Source organism: Falco rusticolus, chromosome 3 (assembly GCF_015220075.1).
Source record: "Falco rusticolus isolate bFalRus1 chromosome 3, bFalRus1.pri, whole genome shotgun sequence".
In the NCBI taxonomy this organism is placed as follows: domain Eukaryota; kingdom Metazoa; phylum Chordata; class Aves; order Falconiformes; family Falconidae; genus Falco; species Falco rusticolus.
In genome coordinates this window covers 41,981,158-42,003,435 of record NC_051189.1, presented here as the reverse complement: position 1 = coordinate 42,003,435, position 22,278 = coordinate 41,981,158, and the positions used below count along the sequence as shown (strand labels likewise).

Genomic DNA, 22,278 nt, shown 5'->3' with positions numbered 1-22,278 from the left:
GCAGTTTTTAGCAGGTGCCAATGAAACCAAAGCACTCTTCTTCAAAACTTCTCCATAAAATATTTAATGATCCAGCTACTCATGAACATAGCTTTCTAAAGGTCTTTTGCAAAACCATAAATTCTCTGTTCTTACAGATTTTAGAATCTCATGCCATTAGCCTAACTTTTAAAATTAAGTGCTATAAAAGTTTAACTACTAATTTTGATGCTTCTAGCTTCTTTCCTCTTTTCAGTATTCATGTTTAGCTATTTTTGTGTAACATAGATGTCAGCCCTAAATTAGGAAGTACTTTGAGCCAAAACTGATGGATTTTACAAAGTGATCTGATAGATTTCAGGGCCTCTTTATATGCTCAGAGGTTTGCATTTCACATTTATTCTGAAGGTCAATTGCCAAGAGAATGAACTGCGTAACAAAGAGGCTATCAGTTTGGTAGATGTAGTGAACAGACGCCTAATTCCCCGGGTAGATGAGTATCTGTGTGCTATTTGTCCACAGGAAGCCTGTAATGTGCTAGAGCTTGATACAGTTTGCCACAGCAGGAAGTGGCATCCTGATGCTGTGTTATTACTATTGTAAATGACTGTGCTATCACACATGACCAAGTAATACAGTATAATACAGAAATGCACCAGATCCATGGGTGCTTTAGGGAGCAGAGCAGGCTGGCTGCTACCTTGCCATTTGCTGTCACTTTGGATGTAAAAGTGAAGAGATTGCTGCTGATGCTGTAAATCCCCTTAATGCTCACACTTGAGCAACACTTAAAAGAGCAGAGTAGCTGCTGACTTCCCTTGCCCCACTGTTCACAGTGAAAACAAAGGATGAAACAGAAGCCCTTTTATTTAACATTGCCTCTGATACCAATATTGTAAGTGAAACTATTTTAATGGTTTTCAAATCAGTTTAATAGAATACTTAGTAACACCACACTAAAATGTTTTTTAGATCAGATTATGAAAGATTTGTAATCCGTTGTGTGGCCCACCACAGGTCTAAGGTTCGGTGGCAATAGTGATTTCCAAATGAGCCCTAAACAGGAAGTGGGAGCATCATTACCACAGGAACAAGAAGGGCACTGAAGAAGGCAGAGGCAGTGAGGGGAAAGGCTGGGGGCAGGGCTCAGCAGGAACTGACTGTCAAGAAGTAGAAAATGGGAATCTGGGCATGAAGAGGTGGGCAGTCAATGGCACGGGCATAAAGACAGAAGGTTTTGCATCTTTATAGCAAATATAATTGGGGAAGAAGGTCTACCTGTAGAGGCAGAAGGCATTTGTATGAAAACACTTGACTGTCACTCAGCATAACATACTGGCATTTAATAATTTTACAGGGTGCAGGAGGAGTCAGTGAAGCCTGTGATAAACAGTTGCACAGAGCCAGAGAGGAGTGCCAGCTGCAATCCTCTGGCCTGATGCTTCTCTGCTTTCCCAGTCATTGCTGACTTCGAGTATTCAAACAGTTTGTGCAGACTCTAAGATAAGTTTAAAAAATTATGAGTACAGGAAAACAAAAGCATTAGGCTATTTATCTGCTGGTTTTGAGTATATATGTTCACAGGGGAGACTAATTTTCCATGACATTTCAGCTTACTAGATATTCTCAATTGCATCACCTGAGCAGGGGGAAAAAAAAAAAAAGTAATTCTTAAGATCAGTACAAATACAACTGGCTCTGTGGCTCCAGAAGGCCTGATGATACAATGGCCCTAGAACGTACAGCACAGCAGGTTGAATGTAGATGTAGGGGCCAGAGTACTAGGATGCAGTAATCAATACACAAATAGTATAGGCTAAGAATGAACTATCTCAATTCCCCTAGTTCCTAGCCCACCTCATGTGGAAACTACTGATGCTCCTTTTAAGCAATTTTATGTTTATATTAGGGTTTAACATCCAAGAGATAATGATCAGAATTCTTTTTCTCCTTAACAGTAGCTTCCATTTACTTCTAAAAGCAGTAAGGGGCCTCATTGCAGAATACCTTAAGTCAAGATACACATAATTGGGACCATTTACAAACTGTGTTTCAGATTATATGCCCAGTTTGATCCCAGACTCATTTTCATAACTGACAAACGCAATTCCTCCAGCTGTCTTCCTCTAGTAAGAGATTTCTAATAATAGAGCCCAACACCAAGTTAGGAACTAATATATCAACTTCAGACTCAGTTTAGTAAAGTAAGTGATTGAGAAGTTTTTGACCCGTCAGTGGATGTAGTAATGGTCTTGTACAGATGACTTCTAATTGCTTGAATGGCTGAAAGTGTAGAACTTCAGGTGATGCACAGGAGCATTCAGGATCATAATTCTTGTAGTACTGTACATTTGTCCTAGTCCTTAAAAAACAATTAGAAATGCATACTTAAGAGGCTTAGAAAAGCGAGGTTGTAAGCCCTAAATACTGTGGCTGAGTGCAAAGTTTTACCTGAGCAGAGATCCTCACGAGAGAGAAGGGACGGGAATAAGCCTAAACATTAAAAGTGAAAGCTATTGCAACCAGGAACACATGGCAGTCCAGACAGCCCATCATCAGTTAAAGCATGTGGCAAACTGAAAGACCCAGTTTAAGTCTGGCAATATTAAGTCTGCGTAGGCTGCCAAAGAACCAGATGTCTCATGCCTGGAAGACTCTCTTTCCTTTAATGACTATTCGCTTATGGGTCCTGTGATTGATATCCCAAAAGGACAGCATAAAATATTCACAATCTAATGTGAGGTGTTATGATCACTGGCATACTTAAGAGCTCTTCCTTTTTTTTTTAAACAAAACATTGAAAATCTTTTTTACCAATTTAAAATAGGAAAAACAATCCTTCAAATAGCTCATCTTACTACTTCAAGGGCTTTGGACTTATTTGGACTAAGAATCTGTCACCAACATAACTAGCTCATGCAGAAATGTTTCTAAGATAGAGTATGAAGTGTCTAATTTAATAAAGTCAATTTATGTCTAGTTAATACAAGTATTTGTGTAGAAATGTGGGGTGATGTTGGGAAATTCTGGTCACAACATGAATTAAAATGCATTACCGCTTCATTCACTTTGGAGAATTTCCCAACTTTTGGAGAAAACAGCTTGTTTACTATTAACTGTCCAACACATAAACTTCCTGAGCCAATATTCCCCAGCATTATTCAGGTTCCTGAATCAATGCCTGCATTTTTCCCCAGCAATTCAATAGGTAAATAAAAAATCAGAACAGAAGGTGGTAGTTTTATTAATTTTATCTAAAGAAACAATAAAGCTATAATACTTGAAGGAGAAGTGTGACTTGAAAAACATTCTTTGGGCAGATAATTAGTGCACTAGGGTTTGGGCGTCCCTTATGTTACTAAGAAAAGAAGCATAATTTACTTTTTGGAAGCTCTGCTAAACAAAAAAGCCAGAGGTCTTATTTTTGATTCCACCCAGGTGAAAAAAAAGGCTTAATGCTCTGATCTGGAACTTGTGAAAATCTCACCTATTTGCCTGGTAATCACTTTTTCCTCAAATTAAGGACTGTTCATTTTTGGCTGGATTCTGATTTCATTGCTGTAACTCCATCACAACCGCCCTGCAGTACCTTGGCTGCCCTCCCAAAACTCTTAACTGACAAACAGCGACTCTGTTTTCAGCGTTCAAGATGTGGTTACAACTGAGTTATGGCTTAGACTATTCATGCTGAATTTGATGTGATGAGGTTGGCTCTTCTACTGGGAGAAGGCATGGAAGATGGTGAAGGAGCTACTTCGAAAGACTCAGCCCACAGACAAAGCACAGCAAATCCCATTAGTACCATTCTCCATGCTGGAGCCGTGTGGCGTCTGTGGTAGTAAGCAGCTGCGACATGCACCTTTATAACAACCTACAACCGATTTCCGGAGACATGCCTTTACATTTGTTTATTACTTGATTGTCAAAAAGCATTTCCTGCACTGATTATTTGTTAAATAATCATGTTTGGAATATAGCTTGCTAAACCAAGAAAAACAAATGCAACGATGTTAAGTATTATCTCTCTGTCATTGAAACACCAAACTCTCCATTTGAGACTTTGTCATTCATTTTGTTTAGACAATTCACTGCGGTGCTCTTAGAAGAAAACACTCCATGCTGCAGAAGCTGAATTTATGAAACATGGTGCAAACATGTTCTGCCTAACAGCAGCAGACAGTAAATGCCTAGGGCGTTCTGCAATTGTCTTGGGAATATGGTTTCTAAACCATCTCAGATTTATTACTGTAATTTTCATCAGATACCTGATACAGTAAAAGTTTCTAAAGGTTTTATAGTTTTTATCTAAAAAAGACAGATTGTTTAGTCTACCTTACTGAATGACATCATGCTATTCATACTTTCTGTATGAAAGACAGTTACCTTTCTGTGTGTTCCATTGACTTAACAGGTTTGGAGGTATACTGGGCGCCTCTCCTATTTCAGCAATGTTGATGCACATATTTGTGTGAATGTATAAAAACATACATGTACTTTTTAGTGAAAAAGGGCATTGCTCTCAACTTCATCCAGAATGTGAGTTACCTTGGGCTGAAACAAACAGGGTAGATAATGTCTCTTAGAGCTATTGTTTATGATCTCATAGTTACTTGCTTCTTTTTTGATCACGATTTCCAACTCCCACATCCAGAAAACTATTAAAACCAAGCAAATAAACCAAAAAAATCCAAAGAGATCCAGGAGGACAAGATACCAAGCTCAGAGGGTGTCAGCAGCATCTTGCACTCCAATATCAGCTATTTCTCAGCCTTGCTTCTATCAGCTCAACATGTTAAGGAACAGAGCTTTGTCTGTTGATACTTGATGGAAACTATCAGTTTATTTCAAAATGCAATGTAGGTTCTTTCCTGCTATAATCATTCACAAAAATTAACAAAATGCTGAAGAGAGCTGCTAGCTCCTTAAACAAATCATCTCATCAGCATTTGTTGCCTTCTGTCCAACTGAAAACAAATCCCTAAGTTGTACGCATTTATAGTAATAAAAAAATTAAGCTTATTTTCACCTGTATAAGACTGGTATTAATCATACTGGCTGGATCCACTGTCCAAAAGATCTGTGTTAGAGCTGAAACTACTATTACTTGATTATAGTGCAGACACAAGACAACCAAGACCTGGAGTTATCTGCTGATCCAGCAGGTGGTAAAATGCCAGTCCCTGCCCAGAATGGTTCTGCAGGCTGCTTACAATGAGACGTGAGGACAAGGAAGTAGAAGGGGGGTGAAAACTGAAAGGCAGGTATGAGGAAAAGGAGCAGGTTTTTACAAAGCAGGCTGTAATCTCAGCTCAGCACCTGCACAGCCAGCAAAAGGAAAGGTCCTTTGAAAATGACAACTAAGGAACTATGTGCGTAGGCCTTCTGTGAAAGAACTTTTGAAGCCAAATGCAATTTCCATCAGGGAGCTGTTGCTTGCCAGGGTATGTCCCCCAAGCAGCATTTTCACTAAAAATCTGCTCCTGCTGCTGTAGCACCCAGTGATTTTGTCAGACAGAGCCTCAAATGTACCTGCCCCCATCTAAAGGTGAAACGCTGGAGCAAGGGAAGGGAAAGATTGGGTTGTTCTATTTAATTTTCCCGAGTTTTTTGTAGAATAATAGGATGCAGCTCCATTTGACTGAAATGGACTAGAAGGTTGAGAGGAAATTTCACATGAAGAAATATATATTTGTATTGTCTTATGCTATCTTGAGTGCACAAATTTTGAAACGTGATCAATAGTGAACCTCAGCCTTGTGCTATATTTTGTCAAAGAAGAGAACAGCTGCTTTGACATTTCAGCAAAACTATAAACTGAAAGGGTTGTGGTTTTTTTTAAATTAGCAGCAACAGTACATGTTTGCTAAACACTAAAATCAGAACCCAGATACACAGCTGTATTTATTTTTGTTAGGTAATTTTTAAAAATGCAGCTAAAATCACACTCTGCTTTTATATGAATATACAATTACTATTTAAATTGTCTTTTTTCTATTGCACACTGAGAGAAATTAATAAAATGAATTCATTTCTATTTCAAATTATTTCAGTGTATGTGCAAAATATGTGCACATTGAGCTACACTTGATATGTTATGTAAACTAAAACCACACAAATTTAGAGCTGTACAAAACCATTAAATTATCAGCTCAGTATTTCTGCAGCTTCTTTCTTGTTACATTCTTTTTGTGACCAGATACCCTTACATAAAATTTCATGGAAAATGGAGTTGGCATGCTACATGGCTATGAATAAGCTGCCAAAAACTTATACTATGCAAAAAGCAGCACAATATATGAGGTGATACTTTGTGTTTATATCAGAATTTTGTTTTTTCAGTCTCATGTGAAAAATGTAACTTTTTGTTGTACTTCCATTTTTCCTTCATAAAATAAGAGAGTGGAGTGACCTAAGCCATACGTCAAGACAGCGTGTGGCCAAACAGCAAAGGCCTCTCGAGTTTGGCTGCCATGCTTATCCAACAGACAATGTTTACTTCGGTTAATCACTACCATAAGACAACTCTTACTTCTTCCACCATAAACTCTAAAATTAAACTCCTCCTTCCCTGTGTCACATGAGTAACAATTAAGTTTAAACCAACAAAACCCCACAGGCAATGGAGACACAAGTCTTCAGTGTAGTGAAGTGTTTGGTGTCCTTGCACTGAAGGCAAACTTTCTTGTTTTATGGGCAAGATGTCGCTGCTAAAAGCGAGCATCTGCCTGTTCCTCACAGATAAGAGATTCCAGTCTTCTTCTGACATCACTTCATTGTACAACATCTGGTGTTTTATAGCCATCCAGTTTAAAAATAAATACACTGCATGCAATTTGATAACATTAAAAATATTACCTTAAATTTGCACATTTATTTATTCTTGTAAGCAGCAAAGTTCTTTAAACAACAACTAATTTAAAAATTCCTTTGATTGCTTTGTGTTATTTTTTCTCCTGAAGAAAGCAATATTTTCCAGTGACTAAATAGGTTGCTAAATACACCCTAAAAATTATGTTTTCCACTGTCTGCTGTGAAACTGGTCCTCCCAGTGAGATCCCTGCATTTTCCTCCTGCATAAAGTCCTTTTTCTGTTCTGTTTATTTTATGTGTTTTAAAAGAATGATTATTTAGCATTTTTATTGGCCAGCTATTAGCTACTCCATCATTAAGACTGTATTTCCTTAGCTCTAACAAGATAACTGAAATCTGGTAGATCCATTACCTGTAGAATAAAACTTTAAAATGTGTCTTGCTTCCCTCTGCTAACATCACTTCACAGAAAATACACCTGAATATTTAGAAAATTCTTTCCTCAGACCTCCTACTTTTTATGGTCCTGCCCTCTTTAACCACCCATGAGAATGCTTTTTGTCTCCTGTTTGCTTCTTTTTTCCCCAGTATAACCCTGCAGCCTGCAGCCAGCGTGACTTACTGCAGTCCTCACAAGCAAATGGCCATCTAATTCAAAGACCACCCCCAGTGCAGCTGCTGTACATAAAAGCTCACGTGTATTTTTTCAACAGAGATAATGGATGCTGGATTAAAGAAAAACAATGCAGAAAGATCAGATTTCAAAGAGCACAGTGTGGATCCCTTGTTCTCTATAATTCTGTACCCTGAACTGTTTCATGGCGCTGTCTCGCTGTCTGCAAATTGGTAGGACTGATCTGGTCTGACAAGGTAAAATCTGCAGGTTTTCTCCTCACTCTTGCAGAGGCAAAAGACCAATGTTTTCTGGTCCCTGGACCCCTTCACCCATCATTTCTTGGTGGAGCTTTTATAGCATTTGGGGAGGTCATCCCTCATCAAAATGAGATGTAAGGCTTAACTCACCTTGAGCACTATTCTATACTGACTTCTTACTATGTAGGAGACTGAATTTACTTCACTTTTCCATCATCTCCAGAGACTTAAGCTGATGAGCCTTTCTACGGTTCTGTGCTGTTTTCCCATCTGTTGGTGGCTGATACGGGCTAATCACTCCAAATTGTTCTCCACTTTGGTCAGGCAGGGGCAGCCTGTGCTAACTACCACACTTTTTGGGTGCCTTTTTGTCCATCACTCATCACACAGCCAAATAAAAAGGCCAACTATTTTATGGAGAAGAGATGCTAGGTCCAAGGAAAGAGGGATGGACATAGGAAAATAACACACCAGTGGGCTGCATGCTGCCTACTGGCTAAGGACAAAGCACACATGGAGGGCCTGGATGTTAGGCCTAAAGTCCTAAAGTCTCCAGGTTTGTGACACCTGCTAACCTGCAAATGCACTTGAACTCACTGGACATCTATTTCCTAATTTGAGACACATTTTTGGCAGGTTAGATGCAAGGCCTTGAAAGACATTAACTACCTCATGTGACAAACAGCACACGTTGCAGCAGGGTGGAAAGGCTGAAGCCCTCGAGTCCTCCCTCACCAATTTTGAGCCTGAAATACCCACATTTCTGTCTCCATGTCGACCTAGACCCACCTGGCAAGAGTATATCAGCGTTTTCATCATGTGTCTGCCTGACAGAGGCTGACGATGTTGACCAGGTGATGGTTCTTTGCCTGGGGCCTCCGAGAGACACGATACACCAAATGTGCTCAGACACCGCACAGCCCCTGCCACGCAGGACATGGCTGCCCGCCGGCGGAGCAGAGGAGCCCTCGGGTGCCTGTGCTTCCCGCTCCTCGCCGCGTCAGAGGGAGAACCACCGCCCTCCCTCAGGACGCCTTAGTGTTGAACAGAAACAACTCCTGCCGCAGCGATCAAACCCTGCATTAATTACCTATTTCGCTGCAGTTACAGTTCTAGGCTAGGCCTCAGAAAATACATTAGGGATTATTTTTATGCTGTTGGAGAGTGAATACAAAAGCTTTTACCCTTTATACTGCAATGCTTTGATTTCCTCTGAAACTTTTTTTGATTAGGCCATGATTTTAAGACTGTATCAAAACTAAGATAACTGCTTTTGATAAAAGCAAAACAAAAGCTGAACAGACTGAAGGTGAAACTATTCAATTTTTCACAAAGCAAGCAAATTACTTAAGTCTTTATGTTCTATTAATGATCTCCATATATATTTTTTAGCATTGCCACCACCACAGGCAGATGGATCAGGGTTCCAGCCTGTGGATACCACAGCAGGAGAAGACACGATGTGCTGTCCTTGTGCCAAAGGGTGTTTACGCTCCAGCAGAGACACCAGCTCACGCTGCTGAGGCACTCGGCTTAACAGCTCAGGCTTGGCAGTGTGCTTACGTGGTGACTCTGTTATTTGGTATAAATTTTAGGGAGAGTATGTTCTTGGCTGTCTGTTCTATACAATTCAAGCGAACCTGAGGTTTATTTCCCTGTTGAAACTGCACCGTGACAAAGAAGGCAGAGTTCTTAATAAAACATCCTTATTTAAACGTCTTCTCTATTTCCTTGACCAATACAGCTATTGTTTGCTTAACACCAACCTATTTAATAAATACAGAGGTTATTTTTCTGTAGGCATTATCACATCAGTCTTGTCTGTTACATAAAGAAGGACTTACAGATTCCTCCAACATTAGGAATGATGAAGTCCCTTTGCTTGCTTCAAAACCCCATGTGTGATGATGGCTACTATCAAGGTTAACTTTTTCTTCCGTTTTGCACTTTTAGGAAGGCGCTTATTTGAAAATATGCATGCTGCTATTCACTCTGTGAGCCTGAAACACTCATTTGGGATTGTTCCATTGACATCGGCCCGGAGAGGAATCTGGCAGTCAGGAATGATCAGGGAGGCAAATTCTGCTGAGGTAAAACCACGGTGTGCTCCACACCTGGAACTAACCGGTTTCAGACAACTAACTGTCTCCATTGCATATGTGCACAGGGAGACTGAGATGTTTCAGGTGCACAGGCAGGTACCAGAGAACCAGCCACTCCTGTCCTTTCCCTGTGCCAACACAAACACCCCAGAGGCTCTGCAGCTGTCAGATCACAACCTCACAAGATGACAGTTAGCCCAGGAAAAAAAAAAGGGGGGGAGGGGGAAGTGCTTTTTTGCTCTCTGCTCCTGGAATTGGCTTGCTGTAGGTAAAGGAATGCCAGTCCCTGCGCAGGGGCTGCACATCTGGAACAGCAGGAGCAAAACCGACTGCCCTGGCAACAGCCGGCCATTAGCAGGAGTTACCAGGTTTGGCTGTATCACTGCACTGCAGCCTTAGAGTAGCATCTGGTGGTAATCTTGGTAGGAGTACAGTGAAGTAAATCAAAGAGTGCACCAGTTTTTCATCAGGCCTGCTAAATTAATCTCTCACATCTCTCCCTGAGGCTTGACTTTCTTTCAGGGTTCTATCCCATACTTACATAACCAAATGCCTGACTTCAACGCATTAATCTGTTAATTTATTTCAACTAAGTTAACACCTTCAGTGCTTTGGGAGAAAAAAAAAGTTAAAATGGCCAAACCACGCACATTTAAAATCCATCTACAGACTACAGTTTTATCATGTATGCTACCTGTTGCTCAAAAAAAGGAAAAAAAAAAAAAAAGTCTTCTGGCCTAACAAGCTGTTATGTTGCCTTGTATTTAAGATGTACCACCTTTTATGCTGCTTACTTGAGGCTTTCAAATCTGTAGGATACTCTAATCATGAGTTATTACCCAAATGCAACACAAATTAATAGCATCATAGAATACCTTGGGTTGGAAGGGAACTTTAAAGGTCATTGAGTCCAATCCCCCCTGCAAAGAGCATGGTCATCTTCAACTAGATCAAGTTGCTCAGAACCCCATCGGAACTGACCTTGAATGTTTCCAGGGATGGGGCATCTACCACCTCTCTGGGCAACCTGCTCCAGTGCTTCATGCCCATCCTTACTGTAAAAAATTTCTTTCTTATATCTAGTCTGAATCTACCCTCTTTCAGTTTAAAACCATTACCCCTTGTCCTACTGCAACAGCCCCTGCTAAAAGGTTTGTCCCCATCTTTCTTATAAGCCCCCTTTAAGTACTGAAAGGCTGCAGTGAGGTCTCCTTGGAGCCTTCTCCAGGTTGAACAACTCCCACTCTCTCAGCCTTTCTTCATAGGACAAGTGTTCCATCCCTCTGATCATTTTTGTGACCTTCCTCTGGAATTGCTCCAACAGGTCCATGTCTTCCCTTTGCTGGGGACCCCAGAGCTGGATGCAGTACTCCAGATGGGGTCTCACCAGAGCGCAGTAGAGGGGCAGAATCACCTCCCTCAACCTGCTGGCCATGCTTCTTTTGAAGCAGCCCAGGATATGTTTTGCCTTCTGGGCTGCAAGCACCCAGAATTTATTTTTAATCTAAATTAAAAAGAGCCTCTTTTTCTTTCTCCGAGTCAACCATGATGTGCTGCAAACCATCATCATTACTCTCCTGAAGGTATTTGAAATACGCTATGATGTAAGAAACAGAGTTTTCCTTAGAATAACCTTACTGTAATAAACTCCCTACAAACTCACGTTCAAGGTCCTGCTTTGGTAGCCTACCCTGGACAGAGGTGAGCTGCTGAACATAAAGAAAAGAAAAAAATGTTTTGATTTGGTAAAATACTTCCATTTTTTTCATGGCTGTATTTAAGCAATCTAGAACAGCTTGTTAGCAACTGCTGTTCTGTATTACTGCTTTGCTTGGTAACTTTATGGTGTGGCTTCTCTTTAAATAAGCACACTTGGAAGTCCCATCATTCCCCAGGGGAAGAGGGGGCTCGGTAGAACCTTGTTCTCCACAGCATTCAGCCTGCACCGAGCAGGCACAAGCAGAAAGAACAGGTTAGTTCTCCCTGCCTGCTGCTGTATACCTGCCTGTGTCAGCACCCACCCCAAAGACCAGCGATGTCCTTGTTCCTCCTGGATGATGTGCAATGCCAGGCTTTTAGTTTCAGAAGAAAGCAGTGAGGTCCTTGGCCTTCCTCCTCATTGGCAAGCTCAAAAGGCACAAAGTATTAGAAAAAATTTAATATATTGCCCCCATCCATTTGTTGGCCTCAGTATCTTTTCAATTCAGAGTACTTCGTCTCACCCACCCTCAGGTGCCTTGCACAGAAAGCAGTTTTAAGAGTTTGCTTTGCAGATGCTTTCCTTACAGTCCATGTCTGTTTAAGGTCCAGTTCTGATCTGATATACTGAGGTGTAAATTAATAGCACCCTTAAAATCCATGCATGTTTTGCTTTAACACCAACATCAAATCAGAACCACATCTTTGTACTCAACCATGTGAAGAAGCCTTTAAATCAAAATAAAAATTTGCTGACAAAAAATAGGACTGGGCTTAATTGTCTCCAGAAGTTTTCTGACTGTAGGTCTGTTCCTGAAAATCTGAGACCAGCAGAAGTCCTGTTAAGTTCTGCAAGGAGTTTTGTCTGCAGCAGGGTTTTCAGAGAGAGGTCTAATGTATAATTGTAATTATTGGTTCTCATTTTGCAACCAAACCTGCGTATCATTGTAAATAGAACGGAGAGTACAGGATTCACTGGAAGTTGTTTTCTACATGAAAAATAATACTGAAAGCATAAACACATAAGCTAGGTGGGCAGGGAGACAGTAACAATGCTGTTTCTTTTAATTTTTTTTTTGGTGAAGCGGGACAAACTGCAGGAAAATTCTCCTCATCTCCTGCCTGCGAGCAAAACTAACCATACTGCTTGAACAGTAAAAATACTGAATGGTGAACCACACTGCTTGTTTTCAGTTTTTACTGCTATGTGCATACTCACAGCAGGTTTTGCTCACAGGACTACTGAACAGACGCCCAATATATGACCAACGTATCTGTTTCTTGTTTGATCTTTGCCTGAACATTATGCGCACAGTGCACCACTAAATACTGTTCTACAATTGAAGAGGGAGTACGATTTTTGTTATGTATTCAGAGGTAAAATTAAGGAGAAAAGGTAAGTGAAGGCCAGTTCTGCAAAACAGAGATGACAGAGTTTACCTCCTGGAGACAGTGAGAAATGATTAATGGTGGCCATTCACCTTCAACTGGATACAGCAATAAACGTCTCCAATGGCATTTTGACCACGTAAGGCTGTTTCAGACACATGGATGATATTTTTACAAGATACTAAAACTTCAGAAGACCTTGGGATCCTGTTGATTGTGCAGTGTGGGATACAATCCCATTCAGTGTATGAAACCAGAGCTCCCTACAAATTATTAGCAATATATTAGAAAAATGCAGAATTTTAGCCTCCCTTTTTTCAAATTTACTCCTTTCATTATCGTGATTTTCCTTCTGGACTACAAATGAGTTCCATTGTCTTTCATGAGAATTGCTCACATACTTTAGATTCCAATTCTTTTAATAAAAACCCCAGTATGTACCTAATTTATATAGTATCTGTCCTCTCTTATGTGCTTGATGAAGTCCTGCACAAAACATTCAGAGCTAAGAAGGTCTTTTTGAGAAGCCTATGAGTGACTCCGGGAGAGTGAATTCACAGCAGCACCAGCTGGAAGTGGGTATAGTGTAGAAGTAGGAGCTTTGGAGTTCACTGCAACTAGTACCAGAAGTTCTGGGAAAAGCTGTATTTCTTTGGCTGTTTATTTCCTTGAGACAGTGGAACTTGTGGATTCAGAGTAGATGCTTTAGACTGAGAGTCTAGACAGATTAGATACATTAATTCTCTTTTTTTTTATAAGTATCTTTGTCTAAGTACAACTTAAATGTATCCTGGGTTTTGCAGAATGTAATTGTTGGACTCAAACCCAAGCCTGAACATGAATTTTCTTTAATAATATACTACATTTCCATGTGCAACATAAATACCTTTAAAAATTAGGGAAGTGTAAATGTTTACTGGAATTGGTTTTACACTTCCCAAAGAATCATTCTTAGCGAAGACCATAGGTTGCATCTAATGTAGGAAACCTAGGAAAGGTTCAGAGCTACCAAATATGGGTTCAAGCTTTGCCCATGTCCTAAGTTTTTGTGTTTTCCCTCACTCCCCATGCTTTCTGCCCCTCTCTTCCACCAGCAGAGGCCAGACAAGAATCACAGCACCACCCAACGGGGTCCCAATTTGGACAAGTATGGGACCAGGCTCACATAGTGACATGAACCTGGAAATCAGTTTAGACACAGCCATAATGAACTGCGAGCCTCCTTGCCTGGCATTCACTTCACCTGGGTAACGTGGATGTGCACTGTTGTTCCAACTACTTTAAAAAAAGAAATAAAAAAGGGAAAGAAAAAGCAACTGAAACACTTCATATTTCTCATTTATAATGAGGAAGGCAGAGAGGTTTTAAAAGGTAAATTTATCATGCCTGGACTTAAATGAGAAAAAGAATCAAAACTTGGCAGCGATTTTTTTTTCCTCTAGGAGAACATAAAATGATAATGTGCAGGGGGAATATCAGGTGATGAGAAAGCACAAAATTAAAGTTGTGGTATTGGGACAAGAATTGTGGTATTGAGGTCCCAGAGTTGTTGTGAATTTCACTGATCTATGCTCTTTTTCGGAATTAGTGGTGCTCTGACTACAGAATTATTGGTTACTTGAAAAGAGGATACTTAAGTTTGTGCTAGAGACCTCACAGCTTTTCACGTTTTAGAAGTTCCCTGACACCATCCAGAGAAGCACTAGGTGTGGTTTTCATCTGAATGAATATGATTAACTTCCATCTAATGCTAGTGGTGTGCTTTACAAATACTTTTTTTGCCATTTGTGTGTATGACATTTTACTTTGACTTGGGGGTGGGGAAGGAGAGCTGAACAGCAGAGAGAAGAAATATTATTTATACAGCAAAGCAGATCTTGCAGACCCCGATTAAAACATTTGGAAAAAATCTACAGAGGTGAGTAGCACAGAAGGAGTTCCTTTCCACTTCTCAGTTCCCTCAGCAACTCGTTTTCATCACACTTCCATGTGTTTTTTCCATGTGACAGAACAATTGCCAGCTATTGTGTAAGGTACTGTAGGATCAGAGGCACTTAGCTATGGTATGTAGGGATATTAATGGGCATTAAAATACTTGAAATTTGCTGAATGCTCTCAGATTTGGTATCAGTGCTTATCTACATGAACAGTTGGTTTATGCAATTTTCAGGATGTGATGTCCCAGTAGCTGCAGCATATTGTATCTCAGATAAGAGAACATTTCTTTACTGTTTTCAGTTTCCTCGTTACCCATCTCAGCATCACTCCCAGATTATTTTACGTGGTTGTTACAGAACAATGAAAATATGTACCAAAGCCTTCACCTGACCAAGAGAAGTGACAATTCTCTGCAGAACCGTAACCCACAGAAGAATAACATTTTGGAGAAGAATAACATCGCAATCCAATATTTAAGAAGACTCCAAAACCTCCAGCAAAAACCTCAGAGAAGAACTGGCCATGTTCTTTCAGCCTTGGCCTACATTTGGTTATTTGAGGTAAAAGAGGAGGTGAGATGTGGCACATTTCTGAAAAGACTTTGGAAGAACAAGAAGTGGGGTAGAAAATGGAGGAAACATGCCAAAGCACCATGTACAGGTGGAGGTAGATGAGCTGGAGTAAGAAGATCTAAGTAGTTATTTTTAAAGAACAGATGAGAGAGACACTTTTTGTCCTAAGAAATCTTGACCTGCTAATGGGAAGCCATCTCCTACTTCATAGGATTCCTAAGAGTAGGCAGATTGCTGCATTTGGTGAAAAAAACCCCACAAAAAGTCCATCTGCCACAGTACCCTGCTCTGGAAAACTGTCAAAAGACAATGACCCAAGGAAGAGTAATGATGAGGCAAAAGTGTATGATATCACCACTAAGTACTCTCCCAATCTACGGTTATTTTCAATGCAGTGATCTCCTGGCCTGACTGTAATTTCAGTAGTGTACCTAGTAACTTGCCCTTCCATGGACCTGTCAAGCCCCCTTGAATCCTTGTAAACATTTCACATCCTTCAGCAAGGATTTCCACAGGTCTCACACCTGTGGAATGTGGAAGTTTCTTTTCAGCCCAGTTCCTACTAGATTTGTTTCATGCCTCCTACTTCTTGTAAATAGAAGCAGCTACCTCTGTTCACTACCTCCATGGCACTCAAAGCTTGCAGACATCTGTTAGGCCCTAAATTGTTTCTATTAGAAATCAAAGAGTCCTAGCTTACTTTGTTATTTCAGGCACTTAAACTATTCCATACATTTGGTTATCATTGCTCCGCATTTGAATCTCTGGTAATGGCCTCCTGGAAAACCTTCTTGAATAAACCACACCTACTCTGTCCAAACCTTGATGTGTCCTCCCACCTGCCTATCACCCCTGGAACCTTTGGACACATCATGCAAATGAGAGAAGGAAAAATTTGTGTGTGTGAGGATAGTTTTGAGTTTGCTGTAGGGTAATTAATTAGCAGTCTCTTTCAAAGGCGAAGGCAGTAGCTCCAGGCTCCTCTTGAGTTTCTGCAGGCACAAGAGCACTGAGGCAGGCTGAACTCCTGCGTGTTGGGAAGGCAGCAGAAGGCAAATCCACCTGTTCCTCAGTCTTTGCAAGAACTCAGCAGACATGAGAGCTGTGGCCCCTTTGCTGAGATTTTCCAACCATTTGTTGACTTCCCAAAGGCATCTAGAAGGCATTTGCTTAAAGATGTGGCCATATGGCATACCTGGCCTGCTCTGAACACAGTTTGGAGAAGTTTGTTTGGAGAAACATGTGCAATAGCAATTAACTGTCTTAGATCAGAGTCCTCAGCTAAACAGCTACCATTGCTCTGTGCCTCCTAGTGCTGGCCTGAGCTTATGAGAAATGGTTTCCAATGCTTTTTTTTGTTCCTTTTTTCTCTCATCTGTTTGCCCTAATTATATTTATGCCTTTCCCCTATATGGTACAGCTTCTGACACAATAGAAATGACTAGGACTGACACAAATTTCTTAGCACAAAATGAAGTCAGGTGGTTGGGACACCCCTTTTAATGACAAAGATTAGAAAACTATACTCACCTCCAGACTACCTTTCTCAAAAAAAACCCCTACCAAAAGTTTTTTCCCCTTGGTTGATGACCAGGTTCAGTAGTGATGGCAATACCTGCTCAACTGTTTCTAATCAACTGCACACACAGAGGAAACAAAATGATCCTGCCCAGGACACTGGGCTGATGACAGATGCCTCAAAAGGATAAGACGTATTTGTAATTCTGAAGAAACCTTCATCCCACTTCAAACTATTTTTTCATCATCTTTTACTGACACAAATAGTGCCAGGATAGCAGAAATGGAAAAGATTAGCAGAGTGGGAAAAATATCAGGTTATTTTTCCAGTTTGCGTTACACATGTGGTACACATTCTGGTTTCTGTTACAAATGTGACCACATTTTCAGCAAGGCTTGTAAATGTATCTTGGCCCCCTACTACAATTGCCTATTGACCAAGAGTTTTTATAATGTACTCTAGCCTTTTTTTTTTTTTTCAAATAGTGATTTTTGTTGTGCTTGCCCGAATTCTGGAAGCTTATGAGAAGTCTCATTTTTCTAGACTAGACTCTATGCAAAAGCTTCCAGGACAGGGATCAACAGGGAGAGTTTGGGTGGGTCTCTCACACATCACCCAAGGCACGTTACACGCTTAAACCAAGAAAATTATTTCTAAAGCTTTTAACAGAATTGGTGAATCACGTAAATAAGCAGAGGTACAATACTTGAATCTGCATGCATTTTTTTTTCTATTTTAACCAACGTGATTCTAGATTGACAGTCTCACTTAAACCTACAGGATATTAAAATGTGTATTTTGACATCTCATACATCGATCGATAGTTCATGTAACTAATATTCAGAAAAAGTTATGTACCGGCACTAGGAACGTGTTATTAATCTCAATATCATTAGCAAACAAATTGAATACAATCTTGAATTTTAAAAAAATTGGGTCTTGCTGAGATCACGACTGTGCAACGGGCTCCAGAAAGAGAGAGCAGTGCTGCTGCACAAAACTTATGACAGGACCCTGGCTTTCAAGACAGTTTAGTTTTCTGCCCTGTCCCATTCTGGCACTGCCAGGAGGGCTCCTGGCTGCGGTGGCCAGTTTGGTTTCCCAGAGCAGACAGATACCGGGACCCGAGGATCTGAACAGAGATGGTGAAACAGCTGTCACTTGTTTAACTACTCTCTGTATCACTAATAGTGACCCAGGGGTGAATGGCTTCATATCACATTACAAAATCCTTGAAGCTCAGGGAATGGCTTTTTAAAATTTCATTTTAGTAGTGGAATTTCCATGCCTGGCTTGGTTACTTTAATAAAATAAAAATTCCTACTTCCACAGGGAGGTGTGCTTATCCCGAAGCATTTGCTGGTCAGTTTGAATGAATGTGAAATGCATGTGAAAAGATGCCACTGGCCTCTAATGCTCCAGTACTTGACTGTCTTTTTGTTTGTTTGCATCATAAATCTATCTCTTTTGCTAAGTACTTGCCAAAAGCAAAGCCTGTAAACAGGGAAAAAGAACATAGTTTTATTGACAAAGCCTAGCAATGATACCATAGCTAGCCTTTTACTACTTAATTCAACCTTTCCCTTTCTTAACACAAATGTAAACTTCACATGGAAAAAAAAGTCGAGTTTGAAAGACATGTAAAAGTCTTCACTTGCTTACAGGAAGGTTAATCAAGTTCCCTGATAAGTTTGAGCTTTTTATGCGTTCGGGAAGACCTGCGCATCGTTCAACTTTCTAAAAAAACCAACTTTTAAGTTCCATTAAAATTGTCCCCAAAAGGAACATACAACCCTTCATTCCCTTCAGCGCACAGTGAAGCCTCCAAAACTTTATCCCCCTCTGTATCATCGCAATTTCTCTTTCTACAAGGACACTAAAACTCTCCCCCCCACCGCCTCCCCCCACCCCCGCAGCATCCTTCCCGTTGCCAGCCGAGACTCGCAGTACCTACAGCAGGAAAGCGCCGGCGCACGCTACATCTGAGTGGAAACAAGCAAACGAGCAGCGCGGCAGCGGGAGGAGAAGCCCCAACACGTCGCTGCACGCCGGTGCTGCCGGCGGCGCCGGGGCAGGCGGGCGGCGGGAGCGCGGCTGCGGTGCTGCGGCGGCGGGGCGGCGGGGCGGCGGGCGCACTTACCCGGCGTAGCGGCCGCGGTGGCCGCGCAGCGGCAGCGCAGCCTGGAGGCAGAGCAGACAAAGGGGCAGGAGCGCGGCGGGGCGCCCGCGCAGCGGCATGGTGCGGAGCCGCGCCGCCACCGCCACCGTCGCCGTGCCCGCCCCAGGTGGCGGCTGCCGCGCACACAAAGCCGGCGCGGAGGCGGGGGCCGGCAGGAGCGGGGCGGGCGGAGGTGTCGCTGGTCGCCGGCGGCGAGGGGAGAAGGCCGGGGGAGGACGTCACCCGCGGCCCCGCCGCGCCTGGGCACGGGGACGGCGACGGGACGGGGCGGGGAGGCGCCCGCCCGCCGGGGAGGGCTTGAGGGGTGCGCGGCCCCGCCGCCGCCCTGTCCGGGGGGGCCGGGGACTGGCGAGGGCCGGGCGGCGGCGAGCAGCCCCCCGCGGGCACGGCGCTGCGGCGGGGCTGCCGGCAGGCGGGGTCCCGGGGGGTGGGCTTCGCCTGCAGGTGCTGCCCGAGGCAGCCGGTGGCGGCGGGGGTTATCGCCGGCCTTCTCCCGGTCGGGCGCAGGGCTGTGATGCAGGGCAGGGGTGCGCTCCCGTAAGGCACGCGCGGTGGGGAGTCCGCAGGGGACCAGCACGGGAGGAGGCAGCGGGATGTCAAGTTAGCGGTGGTGCCGGAAATCTGGGGCCTGAGTAGTGGGAAGGGGGGGGAGAGCCTGGTCTAATAAAAGAAAAACTCAACGTTTGTTTTAGCGCTGGGAGTTTGCTCTTCCATACTGGTGAGGGTGAAAGAGCCACACAAAGGTAAGTCGCTGGAGCACTGGGAATAGTAAAGAAAATGGGGAGAATTTCGTTGCAAATAATTGTACTTTATAGAAAACACATAGAGAACTTGTTAAAGAAAAAGTAGGTAAAAACACAATGCCAATATGGAATACACTGGTAGCCCCCTTCAGTACTTTTGTGTTGCCTTTTATAAAAGAGAGCAAGAGGTGTTTCAAAACCAACTGATTCACAGCCTCTCTGAGAGCAAAGAGAGTGAGTGGGCTGTAGACCAGTAAAACCAGCTGACGTTTGAACATGTGTGAGAACTACTGTAAATCCCTGTTAATGTTTCAGAGACACAGGAAGCTTTTTGAAAAATGACTGTATTAAGCCACACACACTTCATTTTCTATGGCTGAAAGGCAAATGAACATTTTCCTTTGTCTCTTTTCCATAGCGGCACCAAATTCAATACTAGTTGTGTGATAGAATCTGGAGATAGAAAAGACTTGGTCCAGGGAGGTATTTCTCCCTTCTGTTTGGTTACTGACGTTCTCTCCCTTGAGTTGCCCACACCCCTGTAACATACCCTGCTTAAAATCTCAATTTCTGATGGGGCCACACAGAGCTGAATTTGTGTGTGTATTTGTGCTTATGCACAGATGTGTGTTCAGCGTGGGATATTGTATGTCTCTTGTTGAAAACACTTTCCACTTACTACAGGCAAAACCCCAAACCTTTTTTGCAAATCTTCAGTCTTGAAATAAATGCAACTTTTAACTTTAAAGACACCTATTTAGTAGAAGCTTTGCTGTACGGTCAGAGGAGAATTCAGAGGTGAAGTCGAGTGACTTTTGGAGCATGTGAGAATGATATTGGAACAAACCCCACTGCTTTATTTCACATGTTTTTGGTTACTTTTCTTATTATGTATCCTTGCTACACCTGAAGTGCATCAGGTAATACACCAATTTATTAAAATGTTTTCAAAATGTAGTTTGGCCGTTATTCTAAAATATTTGCTTTTTGGATGAAAACCTGGCTCTACTGGAGTTAGAAAGAATTCTACTATTGGCTTCTGTTTGCAAAATAGTTTGGCTGTTATTCTAAATTCTTTGCTTTCAAGAGGAAAACTTGGCTCCATTGCAGTTAGGGAGAATTTTATTATGGACTTCTGTGGCTCTAGATTTCAGTCTTAAAATCCTGCCTTTCTGCAACATTCCCTGAAAATAAAATGCAAGAAGATAAGAGAAAGGGAGTTCAAGCACCAAAACCAAACAGCGAAGATAAGTAACAGGGTGCAGAGTAAGCACTGAAGGAAAGGTGTTGCTGTCTTTGTTAATATGTACTACTTCTGCATGTTTAAAATAAATTTAAAAAATAATTTTAAAATGCACCTTTAGAGCTGTCAAGAAGCTGGAGAGAGCGAGCAAGCTCAAAAATACCAAAAAAAGGCGTTAACAGAGGTAATGATAGTGAGGGAGACACAGATCCCTTGGTCTCTCTCTGATCCATCAGTAGTCGATGGGGCAGACTGGAGGGAAGGCTGGAACTCCACCATACTGGCAGCTAGGAAAGGATTAAAACACTGTAGCTGAGCCTGGAAGTTATGCATGTAGTAAGCCTACTTTCCTGACAAGATGGGGCTATAAAACTTGCACCCAGCTGAGCAAAGGATTTGAGAGGGAGAAAGTTAGAGTTGCTTTTCCTTCGCTTCTTGGAGCTGAGTGGAGGAACTGCCAATACCAAAGGTTCTGGTGTACAGCTTTGACTTGGAGGTGACGAGAGCCTGTGAAGGGATGGGGGAAAGAAGTCTGAGATATGGTTTCCCTCTTAATGAATCAAGATGTGGATTTATCACAGCATCCCACACTTTACAAGGAACACAGGCTGCTGAAAGAGGCAGTTCTGCATGACATGGAAACAAGAAAGGCTTCGTGTAAAGTGAGTAAAGTGTAAAGGCAGCCTACATTTGATACCTGAACTTGAGAACATGCCATTTATTGAGAAGCCTGTAATTGAACAGAAGAAATGAAAAAGGGAAGTAGTTTCTTATAAGCGTTTTTATACCTTTGAGCTGTCCCAGCTCTCACATTCATAAGAAGGTTGCATTAGCTTGAATAAACAATCCTTGCTATACACAGGAGTTGTTAAACAAGGTTTATGTTGTTCTAGTTCAAAACATACCAGTTAATAATAAATTGAAATAAGTGTGTTCATGCTGAGATTTTCACTGCTACAACTAGTTAAAAAAGATTGCAGGTGACTGAGTGCAATGTCCTTTTCAAGATCCGCTCTTTATTTCTTTTAACTCACACAGAGACCTTGATGGATGAAGGACAGTGAAAGTGGCCCTGCTGATTCTGTGCTAGATCAGGTTTGGAGTCTAAAAGAACACGAAAGCGATATAATCCATGCATAACTGCCACAGCTGAGTTAACTAACCACTCTGTGTAGTCAGGAATGTTACTGTAGCAACAGAAAGGGGATAACCTGAGGACTTACCCACTCCTAG

At 42.0% G+C, this 22,278-nt stretch overlaps 1 protein-coding gene across 1 annotated transcript in view; it reads right to left on the bottom strand.

The window, feature by feature from the left end:
* The window catches only part of CPA6 (carboxypeptidase A6), an 84,841-nt gene extending 65,712 nt beyond the window's left edge, over positions 1 to 19,129 (bottom strand). The window contains exon 1 of the mRNA XM_037381724.1: positions 19,021 to 19,129. Coding sequence (XP_037237621.1) covers positions 19,021 to 19,118 — 98 coding nt within the window. The 5' untranslated portion in view covers positions 19,119 to 19,129. The remainder of the gene's footprint in view (positions 1 to 19,020) is intronic.
* Between the last annotated feature and the right edge of the window lie 3,149 nt (positions 19,130 to 22,278).